At 41.8% G+C, this 15,702-nt stretch overlaps 1 protein-coding gene across 2 annotated transcripts; it reads right to left on the reverse strand.

Annotated features, from left to right (window-relative positions):
* Positions 1–359: 359 nt before the first annotated feature.
* Positions 360–12,108, reverse strand: smarcc2 (SWI/SNF related, matrix associated, actin dependent regulator of chromatin, subfamily c, member 2). 2 transcript variants are annotated; one of them, XM_035631641.2, is made up of 26 exons: positions 11,954–12,108; positions 11,081–11,200; positions 10,905–10,990; positions 10,678–10,753; positions 10,131–10,223; positions 9,579–9,648; positions 9,397–9,466; positions 9,061–9,136; positions 7,800–8,044; positions 7,544–7,668; positions 7,379–7,432; positions 6,902–6,939; positions 6,680–6,810; positions 6,459–6,530; positions 6,230–6,343; positions 5,976–6,129; positions 5,764–5,880; positions 5,588–5,650; positions 5,223–5,481; positions 4,841–5,002; positions 4,623–4,684; positions 4,025–4,145; positions 3,779–3,942; positions 3,551–3,685; positions 3,061–3,466; positions 360–2,477 (listed from the first exon to the last, which is right to left on the reverse strand). In XM_035631641.2, exons 1-26 carry the CDS (start codon positions 12,062–12,064, stop codon positions 2,413–2,415), a joined length of 3,189 nt encoding a protein of 1,062 aa, XP_035487534.2. In that variant the 5' UTR covers positions 12,065–12,108; the 3' UTR covers positions 360–2,412. The 2 variants fall into 2 exon arrangements, with proteins under 2 accessions (XP_035487534.2, XP_035487533.2); XM_035631640.2 differs by having other exon boundaries at positions 10,678–10,759.
* Between the last annotated feature and the right edge of the window lie 3,594 nt (positions 12,109–15,702).

Consider the following 15,702-nt stretch of genomic DNA (forward strand, 5'->3'; position numbering starts at 1 on the left):
TGTTTGCACACCATTAGCAGAAGTTACTTAACAGTGGGAGAAGCACAAGTGGCCTAATGATATGAGTAACATAACTGCTTCACCCTCTGACAAGTCTTAATGTCCCCTGTGAAAAAGGCCTGTTGGTGATAGACCTGTGGGCTCTGCAGGAAACACGACTAGAACAAATCCAGAGAAAACCTCTTTCGTCCTCATAACAACAGAGGTATGACATCTTTAAATCTATTGTTCAGTGTCCTGACAAACTGGTAACCAAGTTCATATTTGTGTCGATTGAGCTCCTCGTGTGTGGGGTTTGTATTTGTCTGACCAGTGTGCGATGCAGATGGGAAAATAACAAAGCACTCAACACAGCAAACTCCTCTTCACATCTTTATTTTAACCCCCAACATTTTGTAATTAAAACCTGAACCGCTTTTGTTCTGTCATTTTTTCTCTCTCCCATACCTACTGCCAGAGTAACTGTCAGCACTAATGTGATGATTTACTGAGGAAAAATCGGTTTCTACGATATAATAATCAATGCAATTGCTGCTACCTTCAGCATAGTGAAAAACATACAGAAACTGAACGGACACTCATATCACAAGATCCACACAATGTAGTAATAACACAGATAAAAGAAGTCCATTTATGCTCACAGCTGTGGTGAGGACTGCAATACTGGCTTGATGGACATAAACTGTAAAGTTTCACCTCCTGACTGGATTATATTTCATGACACTGACGTGAGGTTCCCACGTGCAGAATGAAATAGTTTCTTTTTTTCGTCTCTTTTTTCAAACTCGGTGACAATGAATGGCACTGAAAATAAAACTGAATGGTAATATGGTTTACAGAACTTAATGGCATAAGTTCACATACATTCATGCTCACAGTCATATCTCAGACAGACCCAGCAGACCTGTTTGAATCTGAACCATACACAACAGTGGAGAGGGTAAATATAGGCTACAAAGGTAATAATATACAGTTACAATGTAAAAGAAAGAAGATGAAAAATGAACAGTAAGAAATATAAAAAAATTTATAGGTTAAAAAGTGAGGATATTGTTGCAGATATTAAGGACATAATTCTCCATTGTAAGCCGTTTAAGGTGCGAGCTCCCTTGTTTTTTTTTGACAGCGTTAACATTTCTTCAATTTGTAACTCAAAATGCACCAGCGAAAAAAACAAGCTGTGAAACCAAAAAAACAGCAACCTCTTCATTTCCCGAGCAGCCACATGTGAGATAGACATGACTATAAAAACATTTTGGTTTAGCAATTAAGACAAAGTCAAATTATAAAAAAAACATATTTGTTGACGCTGATAGAATTATTATTCCCAGACTGCCTTCGTCAGTCGTATCTCCTGAACAAAACTACATTCCTCACTGAACTGCAACCTGGATGCTTTGAGTTCATCTAGATTTGCAAAACTGAAGCGCCTCACTGACACGACAGTAAGTGCTGTTGGAAAGGGGACGATAACTAAAACGAATAATACTGTCAGTACTCTCAAATAGCTCCCATATTTTTCATTGCAGGGGAACAACAAAGTGTTTGTAACAGAAGCTCCAGTTTACAATTCATACTCTTCAACTGCATCCAAACAAACTCAAAGTAATGTCAAACTGGCTTGAACGTTTTTCATTCATTACTGACTCTGGAAAGAGACACTGATTTTTAGACATGCGACCTTCAGGCCAGACCTTGTGGAGTGACCTTTGTCCATGTAATACAAATAAAAAATTAGAGAGGAAAAGGCAATATTCCCAATCAAGTTTCCAAAACCTTCAGTATGAAAAAGTATCTAAGGACGATGTAAGTGCTTAAGTTCAATTTCATGGATGCTTCAAGTCTTTCAGCTAGACCTGGGGAAACATATTAAAAGTGCATTTTCTTCTTACATATATTTCAATTAGTACCTTCAGTATAAGGGGGGAACTGTGGAGAGATTATGAAGCCTGAGACTTCATAAGCTGTGACAGAATGTTGCAGGAAAATAAATGCAACAACTTCCAAAACACTGATAACACAAGATGAGTCTTTTCTCTTCTTCTCCTGGAGTGCCAGCATGTTGGTCAGACCTTCTTCATTCACCAGATCTCTGGTGTCAAGCTCAATATAATGAAGTGAAATGTTGCTGTCCATTCGACCACAGGATGAACAGAGTATGAAAATCAAATGTTCTTCATTGGGCCATTCAATTTGAAACAGACTTTTTTTTTTTTTCGAAGTAGAGATGATTTGATTAAGACGTTAATGTTTTTCTTTCTCACATCAATTGTCTTGCTGGAAAAACAAACCAAAGCTGAAAAAGTAAAATGTGTTCTCTTCCTTGAGTTTATGACGTCTTCATTTCAGATGATACAGGCAGGATTCAAAGTGGTCAGAGTCATTCGGATTCTTAGGAAATGTATTGATCTCTCACTGTGGTGGAGGGACTGGAGCTGCAGGGTGGAGTGTTTCCCCGGAGACGGGGGCGTTGGGCTCTGTGAGGGAGAAATGTGTTAAAAAATCTCAACAAGTAAGAGGTGCAAGGTTTTTTACAATAAGAAGTTCCCTCAAGATTCATTCATTATTTCCTGAGAAACTGACAAAAGGTGGGAGGTTAAAAATAGATAGAAACCCTGATATTAACATATCTGCAGTGAGAAGCACTCTGAATCTTCAAAACAGATTAACTGACAGAAGGCGATGAAAGCACAAAACTGTCTTTATCCTTAACACACATATCAGTATGTGTGATTATGTTGCCGATATGCGACGGAATGAAAACTTTCATTTTCCAGCATAGACAGTGCAGCAAAGATGTGAATTCAGTGAAAAGTAATCTCTGCATTTGATTGTATTTGTTTTTTCTTTTTATTTCTAGTTATTTATAATTAAGTTCACTGTAAAATATCAATAACATTTAGGGTTTGATGACGACATCTTTGGAATCATCGCCATTTTTAAAAAAAAATCATATATTTATCGGCCAGTATATTGGTATCCGAAATATTTTACTCCTTTTATTAGTACCGGCATCGGCACCCAAAAGTCCCCATCTGTCTGGCTCTAGTGTGCACTCACCATGAAGAACAGGTGTAGTGCTGGAGTTGGAGTTGGAGTTGGAGTTGGAGTTGGAGTTGGAGTTGGAGTTGGAGTGGGTCGCCGGGGTCTGGCTTGGGGGGCAGGGGGGCGAGGTGTGAGCTCCCTGAGGGGGCTGGGACTCAGGAGCCGGGACAGAAGAGGCCGGAGGGGCGGGGCTGGCAGCCGGCTGCGGTGCTGGTGTGCTAGGAGCCTGCTGACTCGCTGCCACGGCCTGAGGCGGGAGGCCTGGGGCCGGCTGGTTGGCATGAGGGCCCCCGGCTTGGCTGTGCTGCTGGTGCTGAATCTGCTGGAAGTGCTGCTGGCGAGCCCTCATCTCAGCATACTTCAACTGCTCCATGTGGAAGGATTGACGGTCAGCCAGCAGCTGCTGCCGCTGGTACTCCAACTACACACACACAGAAATATGTTAAAGGGTTTACTGTAAATAGGCTGATGGTTAATGCTTCACTTCCTAGAACCCCTCACTCACAGCCTCCCTCTCTCTGTCCATGATGGTTTCCAGTTCTTCAAAGTGTCGCAGTTTAATCTCCAGCTTCTTCATTTGAGTTTCCACCAGCAGAGCCACAAGAGATTTGATCTTCCTCTCTTCCACTGCAGCCAGGTGCTGAGTAGAAAGTGAAGGTGAAACCAAAGTTAGAGAAAAAAAAATCTAAAAAGATGAGGAACGATACACAGAGCATGTGATTGTTAACTTTACCTTAGCTTTCACGGCAGCGGCAGCGAGAGCAGATGCAGCAGCAGTGGCCAGGTTCCCCTCTCCAACTTCACGCTCTACCTTGGCCTTCCTTTCTCCCTCACTCTCTCCTTCTCTTTGTCCTTCCTCTGTTCCCTCTTTTCCCTCCTTCTCCTTCTCGCCGTCACCTAAGAGAAGAAAATCGTTTTGGGACAAGAACACAGCTCTACTTGGCATTTTACCGTGTCTGACAGACATGCATTTTCATACCAAGATCGGACTCTGTTTTGTCTGCCTCCCTCTCTCCTTCAGGTTCTCTTCCTCTCTCTTCCTCCTTCTTTCCATTTTCTGCCTGCTTTTCCTCTTCCTCAATCGCTCCATCTTTGCTTTCCTGTGTGGCGAAATAAACACAGCACAAGCTTTGTAGCAAGGACCCAACACGGTATTGTTTAATACCCAGATCAAACGAATTACTGTTACAACACTAAAACATTTTATGATGATAACTAGAGGGACTTACAGAAGTTCTTAGACGGCAATAAACAAATAAAAAAGAGGCCTGAATGTGTGAACGCACTTGTGCTATGCTGGGTCACAAAGATGTCAGACTATGTGGTATCTTGCCTTATCTAACACAGCACAGCAAAACAATATACTGTGTAAGTTGAGTGAGTCAGATTTACAAGTGGAAAAGCACAGAGATGGAGAGCAAGACACACAAAGTCTATTAACTAACGTTAAGTAAAAGAAAACATTGCAAAAGATCTTCAATTGCTTGTTATATAAATTCAAGCACTTTCAATGACCCATATTCACAAACTCACCACTGACCCATGGGAAACCTAATTATAATAAACATGCATCGTACCTTGGCCTCTCTCTTCTCTTCACTTGACTGGCTCTCACTCTTGCTTTCATCAGTGCTTTCCTCTGAGGTCGAGAGAGAAGACAAGTCAGACGGTGTCTTTTGCAATTTTGTATGTTGTATTTATGTTGTGTGTATGTGTGTGTGTGTGTGTGTGTGTGTGTGTGTGTGTGTGTGTGTGTGTGTGTGTGTGTGTGTGTGTGTGTGTGTGCCCATCCTACCAGGTCTGTCTCCCTCCTCCAGGCCAGTGCCTGCAATGCCACTACCCTCCAGGCCGTACAGAGGGTCCTGGCGGCCGCTCACTCTGGCTGCCTCCTCCACCCGCCGCACATGAGCCTCGACCAGGGCAGCAGGTACCTCCTCTTTCATACGAGAAAACTCCTCTGAGAGGCACAGACAAGGTTTTCATGATAAATCTGTCTTCAATTAATCAACTACAGGAACTAACTTCAATGAGCAAAGACACTAAGGAAAGCATTGGGATAGTACAAGCTATGAGCTCATTAGCATCCTATATGTTCAGTAGTAGTTGTAAATAATTTTACAGGACTCTTTTTTCGCTGTCTGTACAGTACAGACATTTTAAAATAAGCCACATCTCACCGAGAGCAGATTTAGCTGCAGCCGAGGCCACACGTGGGTCTACTACTGACGCGAGGAAGGCCACAGTGCTCATGACAGGGTTTCCTGCCTGGCTGAAAGGTATGGGCTGGAAGGCCAGTGGTCCCAGGGTCGAGGAGCTGTCCTCCAAGTAGGGGTCTTCAATGGGCAGCCGCAGGAAGTGCAGGATACACTCATCCTGCGTACGGCTGCCCACATGTTCTGACACTTTGTTCCAGTCGTCCTTGTACATCTCCAAGCCCTGAGGAAAGTGACGACTACACTTAGCTCTGCATCTTCATGTTGTTGCTTTTTTTACTAATGTATTATTATGACTGCTAGTGGCACCATTGTTTTACTGTTTGCACCTCAAGTAGTAGTAGTGTTTCTTGTTCTGTCCACTCCCTCATGGAGCTTGCTGCACTCTTGCTCTGCACACAAAAAACGTCACAGCTGCTTTATTGCAATGAAAACACACTGAAAATACAGTTAGTCATAATTTACAGCAAAAAAAAACATTTTTCCATCCATCCTGTTGTACTACCTTTGCAGAGGCATTCTTCTTGCTGTACATGTCCGTCCGCAGCCCAAAGTTTTGCAGATCTGCTGGTTTATCTTTCACTTTATCTGGGAATGACATCATCTGCTGGGTGGCAGGAGTCTAAAGGTTCATAGTGACAGAGCGACAAATGTTAAATACCCTGGATTCTGTGTGCATGTGTATTTGTGTGTGTGTAGATGCAGGTGTTTATGGACCTGGGCGGTCTTAGGCTGCAGGGGCACCAGACTTGATGGAGTGTCTGCCAGGACATGGAAGTGAGAGGTGGGTGGAGGACCCATGGGTGTTGGTCGACTCTCAGAGTCCACCTGGTAGTTGATCAGACCCCACTGCTCCAGGAAGGCGTGAACTCTGCAGGAGAAGAAGCCCAGAAAACATTCAACTGTGTAGATACAGACAAATAAAATTCTGGATTGACTGACTATGTTCGTCTCGTTCAGCCTCCACCTACCTCATGATTGCACACACATCTCCAGCCAAGTTCCTGCGGCAGGCAGTGGAGGTGAGGTACTCCTGAGGGTTCAGTCGATAGGTGTCGATCATGAAGTTCCTGTATGCCAGGTAACTGCCGAGGGATTGAGGTAGACGAAAAGAATTTGATAAATATCTTGGACCTACTGTTAAAACGGTATCAGATAAATCTTTTTTTTTTAAAAACATCAAATATACAACATACTTACATCTCAGGGGTTTTTGATTTGTTCTTTCCATTGAAAAACTCTGGCAGGGCTCTGCGCTCAATGGCATGAACACTAGAGGGAAAAAACGACAGCAAGATGAACCACAGCTGAACTACATCTGTACAACTCATTTTTGAGTCCCCTCAAAAAACTCAACCAAAAATTTCAACCCGATACGACGACAGCTGAGATCACAAAAGAAGAGACACTGATCATCTTACCTGTTGTAGTCAAACCAGGCAGCATAGCTCGGGATGATGATGTGGTGGGTTTGCTCAGTCACATTGTCCTCGTGAAGGTCTGAGCCTTTCACTGGTTCACCCTTCACACTCGGAGAGCCTTCTTCCTCCTCCTGTTCACACACACACACAAAAACACACACTTTTAGACACATTTACTGTCTGCACTGCAATATTTCCTTTCACTTTTGCTAACAACCTTACCTTCCCTGTTGTTTCCATGGACTCGTCTTCTTGCTCATCTTTTAAAGCACAAAAGAAGGGAAAGAAAAATATGAAACAGAAAATGAACTATCAATACATTATTTTATATATATATATAATATTCTAAATCAACAGATAATTTATTCAAAGTTCAGAATACCAGAATCTTTTTTTCTTTTCTTTGGCCACGTATGTTTGTGTATACAATGAATTTGCCTCCAGTTTCTAGTGGACAACAAAGCTGAGCAAAGATATTTAAACATATGACGACAAGTGGGAAGGTGAAGTATCTGAGTGATGAGTGATGGATGATGTGTACATGTTAGTGCACGATAGAGAATGTTTTTAACTAATGTAAATGTGATCTGTAGGTGTTGTGGATGTTTTAGTGCCATCACTAAAGGATTCACTTGCAATGCACAGAATGGGAGGATTTTCTTTTAAAAGTAGTGAAGGTGACAAAAAAAGCCTGCTCACCCAAATCTGTTCCTCCCTTGACTGGAGTTGAATCAGAGTCTTTCTTAGTGTTATCTGCAAAAATTAAGTATAATGTCAGCCAGTGATAGACATCTTACAAGAAGACAACGTTGTAGTTGTATGCTTATTTTGGTTAATATTTTGCACATATGTGGACTTGTGTACTTGTCTTAGCTGGGTTTCCCTCTTCAGATGCTGGAACAGGAGACGCTTCATCTAAGTCCTTACTGGGCTCCTCCTGTTCTTCCTCCCTCTGGCCCCGTTTAGACTTGGTGTACGGGGTTGTTGGCCTGGCAGCGTACACAAAGAAAGGACAATATCTTAAAATATCTGATGCCACTGACTCAAACAAACACCGTAAGCATCATATCATTGTTAAATGCCTGTGCGTTTGTGCATTGAGACATGCGTGGTCACCAACCCTTTCTTGGTGTTCTTCTTCTTGCTCTCCTGGGTTGGAGGGGTGGGGGAGGGCGACGGTGAGCGCTTCCTCTTCTTGGCACTGCCGGGCTTCTTGTCCCGCCTCTCGTCGGGTGTTGTCACCTCATCTGTCAGGGTCTTGGCAGAGATCCTCTTCCTCTTAGGGCAGCCCTCACCCACTTCGTAGTCCTCTTCATTCATCCACTCGTTATACTGGTCCAGGTCTAAAATCCACTTGGCATGAACCTGTGAATAAAGAGCACATATTGTAAACCAACTATTGAAACAATTGCAGAAACCATGTCAATCTCTTGAGTGAATTGTCACCAAACTTATAACACAGTTTAGCAGCGCTGCATAGAAAGACAACAGACAAACAAGAACATCTGCAGTATTTTATCCATTTTTTTTTAAAAATACCAACAATTTGTGTTAAATTGTAACAGGTATAATTAACCCTATGTATGTGTATTCAGCAGCCTTGCTCAGAAAACAAATAGATGCAGACTGACAGTTATTAACAAGAAAGGAATTTTGGTTTGGAAGAAGATCCTCCGAGGAAAAGTCACTGTATGGTGACAAAATGTGAGTTGATTTAAGGTTTAATTACTTCTGAAGTTCTGATCTGACGGAAAAAACATTTCCGCTGTGAGCACACATAGTGACAGGAGGACACTAACCCAGTGTGTTCATTGTTGTGTGAATATAACTATTTATTATATAACTAGTATATTATATAACTATTTCAATGCTCCATTGCCCTCACTATCATGTCCTAGTGAGCCCTGAACGCCTCGAGCCAGTGACGCTCTGAACACACAATAAGAGCTTCTGCAACGCTTGGAATTTGCCGTCGACTCTGATGCTTCCAGTGCCAATTTGCAGCAGCACATCAATCTCGGATGTTTTGCAAAAAAGGAGAGAAATATTATTGAGAAACAAAGCCCAACAGGTTTGTATAATTGAGAAAGCTGAGGTGCATACAATGTACTTCTATTAAACACAAGGTATTCATTTCACATTCTAGTCAACGTGCAGGTATTTTTCAAAAACCTGGCACATAAAAATGATGCACAAGTAAATGTTTCGATATTAAGTAACGATGCGTCCATAGAAAATCATCTTTGATCTAATTCCAAGTACAATATTGCCTCAATAACGGGGACATCAAAAACAATTTTAGATTGAGAGAGACACAGAAACAATAAAAAAGATGTGGACTTAACTAACATAGTGACACAGTATAACAAGAAACAACGTACCTTCCTGGGTTTTTCTGGGCTCGGAGCATCCTCCACCCCAGCCTCAATCTCACTGGCTGGGATCCAGGTGTCATAGCTATACAGTGAGAGGGGCAAGTTTAAAAGTCAAGCCACAATAATATTACACATTTGAGCCTATAAAACCACCTCAGGGAGAGAAATGTGTGTTAAGTTTATCAAAAAACTGTCAGGTAGAAGCTCCAACACATACTCTAGGAACTGTTTTATGCTTTCACAATAAGATCAGGCAACAGTTCTCAGTTAAGTGTAGAATGCCATGTGGTGGTCATGTTGTTCTACAGCTGCTGTGTGACGGAGCATCAACTCAGAACTAACCTGTCGGGGAAATATCCCCAGTGGAGCAGCACTTGCTTATCTCTCTTCATCACGGGACGCACCCACTCCTCTGGACCGAAAAGAGAAAATCAAAAAGGACAAAGTGAATCAGTGCAGCGGATCGAGCAGAATTCACAAGGAACACGACAGGCGGTGCTTAAAGACAACATGTGAAGGCTCACCTTCCTCCAGACTGTTAGGAATAGGCACGACAACGTGGGAGCTGGAGGCCTTGTCCTCAGTCACTGAACCCTGCAACAGATGGTCATAAATACATAATTATATTTTAGCATTTCTGTGAAGACAACAAACACCAAAAAAGGAAAAACAAATCAAAAGAAATACAAAAATTAAATCATCACATACAGAACTGTTACATATCATTAAATTGACTAAAGAGTCCTCCCGTTTTCCTGTTCTCTCAGGCTACTGGCTTATTTATATGTTTCAACAGCCAACTCAATCTTTGCACATCATCCATATTTGCAAATTCAACACATTTTTTTAATCTTACAAAATAGACCATCACCTTGTTCACAATAAAAGGGACAACTGATTTTAGGAGGAGAAAACTTAACATCTTTGCTTTACTGAGGGCAATAAAAGGAAACAGATTGGATCTTAACAAAAATATTTTTTTAACCAAACAAAAAATCCCCAACTCAACCAAAAAAACATTTGTGTGAAGAGTAACAATTCATATCTATAATACTGACACAAAACAAAAAACACACCTGATGTCGTTTGATGATGTCTTTCAGTTTCCCAAGCAGTTTTGGTTCTATGTCAGGGCTCAGGTAGATGACAGGCCTAGTCAGGCAGTTGTTCTGAAATGAAGAAACACGGAAGTTGCATGAATTAAAATAAAACTGTTGGGACTTGGTGGTGTTGATGCTCATTAGATCAGGAGCGCTGGAGGATTTTATGGTGTAAATGCAGGATCTATTAAGTATTTTGATTATTTCAATCTGTGAAGCACAAGCAACCTGATGCTCAGACAAAAGAGCAAGAGACATCATTTAGCTCTGGTGCCTGCAGCATGAAAAAAAAAACTGCTGGAGTGCAAAGATAATCAAATGAAAAATTAACTGAGAAAAGCAAATACTGCGAATTGTGGAAATATTGTAATGGTTCCTAAAGTGAAGCAGGTTATGACTGTATGTGAACCTATATAGAAAATATATAAACACACTTCTGTCCAATTTCACAAGTTCTGAAGTGTGGGAAGGCTCTTTAACAATAAATAGTTCCATTTAAATAAACGCATGCAGGCAAACTCACCTGCACTAACGACTTCTCGATGGTCATGAACATCTCCACATTTCGGTCCATCCTAGACGGATTCTGGAAGTCAAACCTGCGCCTACCAGGAAATTAGACTGGAGTTACACACGAAACGGGAACAGAGCCAAAATCCTGAGCACTGTCACTCCAGATAACTGCACAACTATTTTTCTTCACTTTCTCTGTTTGTCGAGCACCTAAACCAGGTAAAAAGAAAGTCTTACCATCCTTGGTCACTCTTGAACTTGTAGGCAGCAGCCAGGATGTGACAGAGAGCCCCCCCTGACTTGAAGTCCAGGAAACACTTCATCTGCGGACACGAAAACACAGCAGTCGCAACGGTTTATCACCGGAGCAAAGTCATGTGTGTGCAAGCATGTGTGCAAATGAAGAGACGTACAGGCAGTTTGGTGAGCGGAGGGTTGCTGACATGTCGACCGAACACCTCCTCCTGGAACTGGAGCAGCTGGACCACCAGGCTGGACAGAGACTTGTTGGTCGGGGGCTCGGCCTGGATGTACTGAGGGGGCGACAACAGCAGTGGAGCAGTCAGGGGGACGAGCCACAGGCGGGACAACACAAATAAACACAAAGCACAGAGGACTGCTGGCTGCTGAGTGTCGGTGGACGCTGCACAGCTTTCAGTTCTACCACTGAGACTGGAGACTGCGCCGTAATGCACATGTGATAGGATATGATGAGGGGGTGAAGTCGTGAACATCGGCCATTTCATTATTATTATGATTATTTTATTATAAAAATAATCATAATAATAATAATTATGATTATTTTGGTGTGCTTTTTGATGAAAGACTGTATCTTATTGCATCAACGTGTCTCAGCACCGGCGCGCCGCTCAGTGCTCCTCCAGACGCGCCGTGGCTCCAGTGAGCGCGGCGCGCCACACAGCCAACATCTGGATCTGAGCTGCATCACCGTTAGCCCGCTAGCTAACTAGCTCGCTAGCTGCCCGGCCGGCTAAAGTCACCCGTTCTTTTACACTATTCCATCCCTGCAGGTCGGACTGTGTGCCGCTTTTGGGTCGATGTGGCCACAACAGCGTACGGGGATCACGCCGGTCGCGGCGGCATCTGGCGCAGCTGTTTGCTCAGCATCCTTTTGTGTTCCGGCTCGAGTGAATCAAACAGCTGGACGCTCAGCAGCACCCTCCCTCCTCTCTTTGTCAGCGCCTCTGCCCGGCGGGTAGGCGCACACATTCCTGGGTGAAAACTCTATGCGCTGTGAGTGTGGTTACAAAACATGCGCTCGGTACCTTTTTGTAATTCTTTCCCAGCCAGACGCGGACATTATCAAACTGAGAGACGGTATCAGACGCTTCGAAATATTTTACATTCGGGCCGCCGTCTTTCTTCCGCACCGCCATCTTTGCTTGCAGACAACCAGTCGACGTCGCCTGCCACCCAGCGGCCACAGCACGGTACTACAACGACTGGACAACACGGTGCTGCAACGACTCCCACTGAACAGCAGGGGGCAGAGTGGTGTAGAGAATGTTTCCAAACTGCGCGCTGTATGTTGTTAAAAGTAACACAGTCATTTTAATAAAGTAACAAACATAATAGTACTAACAATACATTTATTATGAGAAAATTAGAATCATAATAATCCAGCTACAGCGATTCTCCATTTAAAGTTAAGGTTAACTGACAATTTCTTTCGAGCTACTAAGGTCCAGGTCCTGGGTGTTGACATAATTTTTTCTATTAGGAAATAGTCATTATCACACCTCAGAAATGAAAAGTGGACTTAGTCCTCTTTTTTCTCATGTAACCTTTAATAAGCTGGTCTTCCATGTAGAACCCTCTCAAGTTGAAAAGATTAATGGCTTTTCAAAAATCTTACATCATGAAACCAGCACACTCCTAACCTGGTTAGTAAGGTGTTAGTTGAGAGATGTTTTTCCAGAATTTATCATCACTGTCCAATTGTCCTTGAATAGCCAATGTATTCTTTAAAAAAAATAGTCAAAGCTTAGGGTTATATCTTGTTACATATGAATCAAGTTCAGACCGACTGTCTGTTTTGATTTAGGATTTAGTAGCGTCTATTAGTGAGGTTGCAGATTTGTAACAACTGAATACCTCATACTACAATGATTCTTTGAAAGAGATGTACAGCAGTAAACCATGTCTGTGGGTGTTAAACCACAACTTTACCTCATAAGAGATTAATACAAAAGCATATGTCACACACCCTCCCTGACTTCCAGACAGTTTGTGAGATCTTTGACAAAGTTTTCAGAATCAGCAGGATGCTTCACACACAAAGTGCCTCCAGTTCATGTTATAAGTGGCAATTGAAAGAAGCATGTCTATTTGAAGATGACACATCCTTCACAAGTGAATTTCCAGTCTTTCACATCCTGCTTCTTCACTGGGAGTGATTTAGAGGTTGATTAATTGCTAATCCTTACACCTATTATTACACTGTAAATCTCGGAGAAAAAAAGAAAGGGAAAAAAGTAATTTCATTTTTTATTTGAAAAAAAGAAAAGAGACGGTATCTAATGATGTCCTGCAGCAGGACCTGAGTGTCCTGGGTTCTGATGAGACGAGAGAGAAAGGACCCAAGGAAAGGAGATGAGAGCTTGTTTCAGATACACAAGTGAATGTGCAATCAAAACAAAATCTAAAGAGCCGGGTTGTCATTCAGTAATATTGAGCGGACATTCTTATTAAAATGTGGCTTTAATAATCGATGTGATAAATTGTTCATTAATTAATTATGTTTTGTTCTGGAATGTCTCCTATTCACTCTGGAGAGTCGGGGAGTAACGGCAGGAGGACGGTAAGAAAATTATGCTTTATTGATCTCAATTCAAAACCTGCTCTTAAAACTGTTTATGTATTTCTGGCTAAATTTAACCAATGTCTGTTGATAAATGTGTGAGTTGTGCAAGGAAAGCGAGTTAAAGGACAGTTTTATATATTTTTTCTAAAACTGCTAGGGCTGAAAATAACAATCTGCCAAATTATTTTTTGATTTATTGATTTTAAAACACATTTTGGGACATTTTCAAATGTTTTGTGTTGTTTAGCTAACACCCACCGATATTCAGTAGACAATATTTCTGACAAAGTAAATTTACAAATTGTCTCTTCTGAGAATTTTTGCTTGAAAATCAGTTATCAAAATAGCTGATTATTGACAAATCAATTCATTCACTAACCAAGCTCTAAATTGCACATGGTACATTGATGCGTGCAACATCTCACAAGGAATTGCATCTATTCAGTGCTTCATTTAAAAGGGTCATGTGTGAAAAAGTGGTGAAGGGATGTAATTGGAGTTTCTACTGTTGTCTAATCCATCACAGATTTAGCATAATTTGAATATGCACTAAAAATACAAAATCTCATAGCCCATAATGATAAATAACTCATAAAACAAAGCTTCCATGTTAAATAAATGTTATGTAAATGTACACAAAGAAAATAACAACCAAAACGGGAACAGTGCTTGACCTGTCGGAATTCTATTACATAAACTGAAATATCTTATGACTGCAGCATTTTGTGTTATCCATACCCCTATAAGACTTTAAATGAATAATGATTTTCATGTAAAATTAAGCGAAAAAAAGAACAGAAATAACTGATGTATGAGACTATTGTCATGTTGGTGACCTTTTTACCGGTCCTCATTTAGTCAGAGGTTTAAATTAACATTCATTAACAGAGAATAGGTCTGTGTGGTGTGTGTGTGTGTGTGTGTGTGTGTGTGTGTGAGGGAGAGAGATATAGAAAGAGAGAGAGAGAGAGGGAGTGTGTGTGTTTGAATCTTACATGACCCAGGCTAATTTGTGAAAGTCCAGAGACAACATTGCGGGAGTAGTACTCCTTGAACTGGTATTCCTCAGACTGTGTGCTGGTGTTTGCTCATGAGCATGTGTGTGCATATCGGCGTATCTGTGTTTGTGTGGTGCATCCGTCTGTGCTGACGGCGAGAAGCCTATTGATTATTTTAATCCTCCTATTCGTGAGTCTGTGATCCTCTCGGCTCAGCCTTCCACAGGGAGATTGCTAATGGGGCTGAACGCTTCCCTCCTCAGCCCTCTCTCCCTGTCCAATTAACTTAACTCTGGAATCTGAGAGGAGGGTGCCCTGGGACTCGTGGACTCGGGGGTGGTGGTGGGGACTGCTGAGATACAACCCCACTGACTCCCCCAAGTCCAGTATCCCCCAAACCGCTCTTTTGCACCACATTCAACGAGACCGTCCTCATCCAGAATAGTATTACCTCTCATTTTTAATTAAAGATCCATCGCCTTGTTTTTATTCCGGTGAGGTGAGAACTCCCCTCATCCAGTGTTTCATTTTCACAGGGAATTTTTTGCAGACGGTAAAAGCAGCATCAGGTGCAGAAACAAGTCCTATTATATACCTTCAAACAAGTTGCTGTAGCTGAATTTCTGCGGGATATCAGATAGAATTTCAGTACGAATTTGTTCAAAGAATTTGTTCTGAATTCATATGACAAACCTTTGATAATGGTGTGAGACTTTTTGATTACACTGATTATAAACTTGAAGTAACAATGCAATTTGAAACTATACACAGGCTCCACTTCTCTAAAGAAGAGCTACATTGAAATTGTTCAACATACACCAATTTTGGGGAAGCACCACAAGGGCATGTTTCACTCCAGAGTGCGGAGGATATGCTACAAATGATTAGATATTGAGCCTTGGATGTTACAGTGATATTAAAGAAAAATATATCGTCAAAAATGGTTGTTGATATAGGAAATTGACAAAGTCTCACAACCCCAAATCTGTTTATTACAACCACACCATAGCGCCGTGGCTCTTCCACCACTGTGGTCCAGATTTGATTTACTTTAATTGATGGTTCAGATTATTTGGAGTGGGGTTGTATGATGTACTTGTCCATAGTCAACTGATTAACTGCAGTAGATTTAGGTCCACATTCTCCCAGTTTGAACAAACAGGCAGGAGTATCGACACAGCAGCTGAGCCTGTCCACATGTACTGATGTGGAC

This window comes from Scophthalmus maximus, chromosome 6 (assembly GCF_022379125.1).
Source record: "Scophthalmus maximus strain ysfricsl-2021 chromosome 6, ASM2237912v1, whole genome shotgun sequence".
Lineage (NCBI taxonomy): Eukaryota > Metazoa > Chordata > Actinopteri > Pleuronectiformes > Scophthalmidae > Scophthalmus > Scophthalmus maximus.

Bases quoted from the DNA above. Each gene is read 5' to 3' on its own strand.
- smarcc2 (XM_035631640.2), bottom strand. From the start codon at position 12,064: ATGGCGGTGCGGAAGAAAGACGGCGGCCCGAATGTAAAATATTTCGAA. The intron at 8,045-9,060 runs GTACGTTGTTTC...CTTTATTCACAG, and splicing joins GCCCAGAAAAACCCAGGAAG to GTTCATGCCAAGTGGATTTT. The intron at 4,146-4,622 runs GTACGATGCATG...TTCGCCACACAG, and splicing joins AAGAGAAGAGAGAGGCCAAG to GAAAGCAAAGATGGAGCGAT.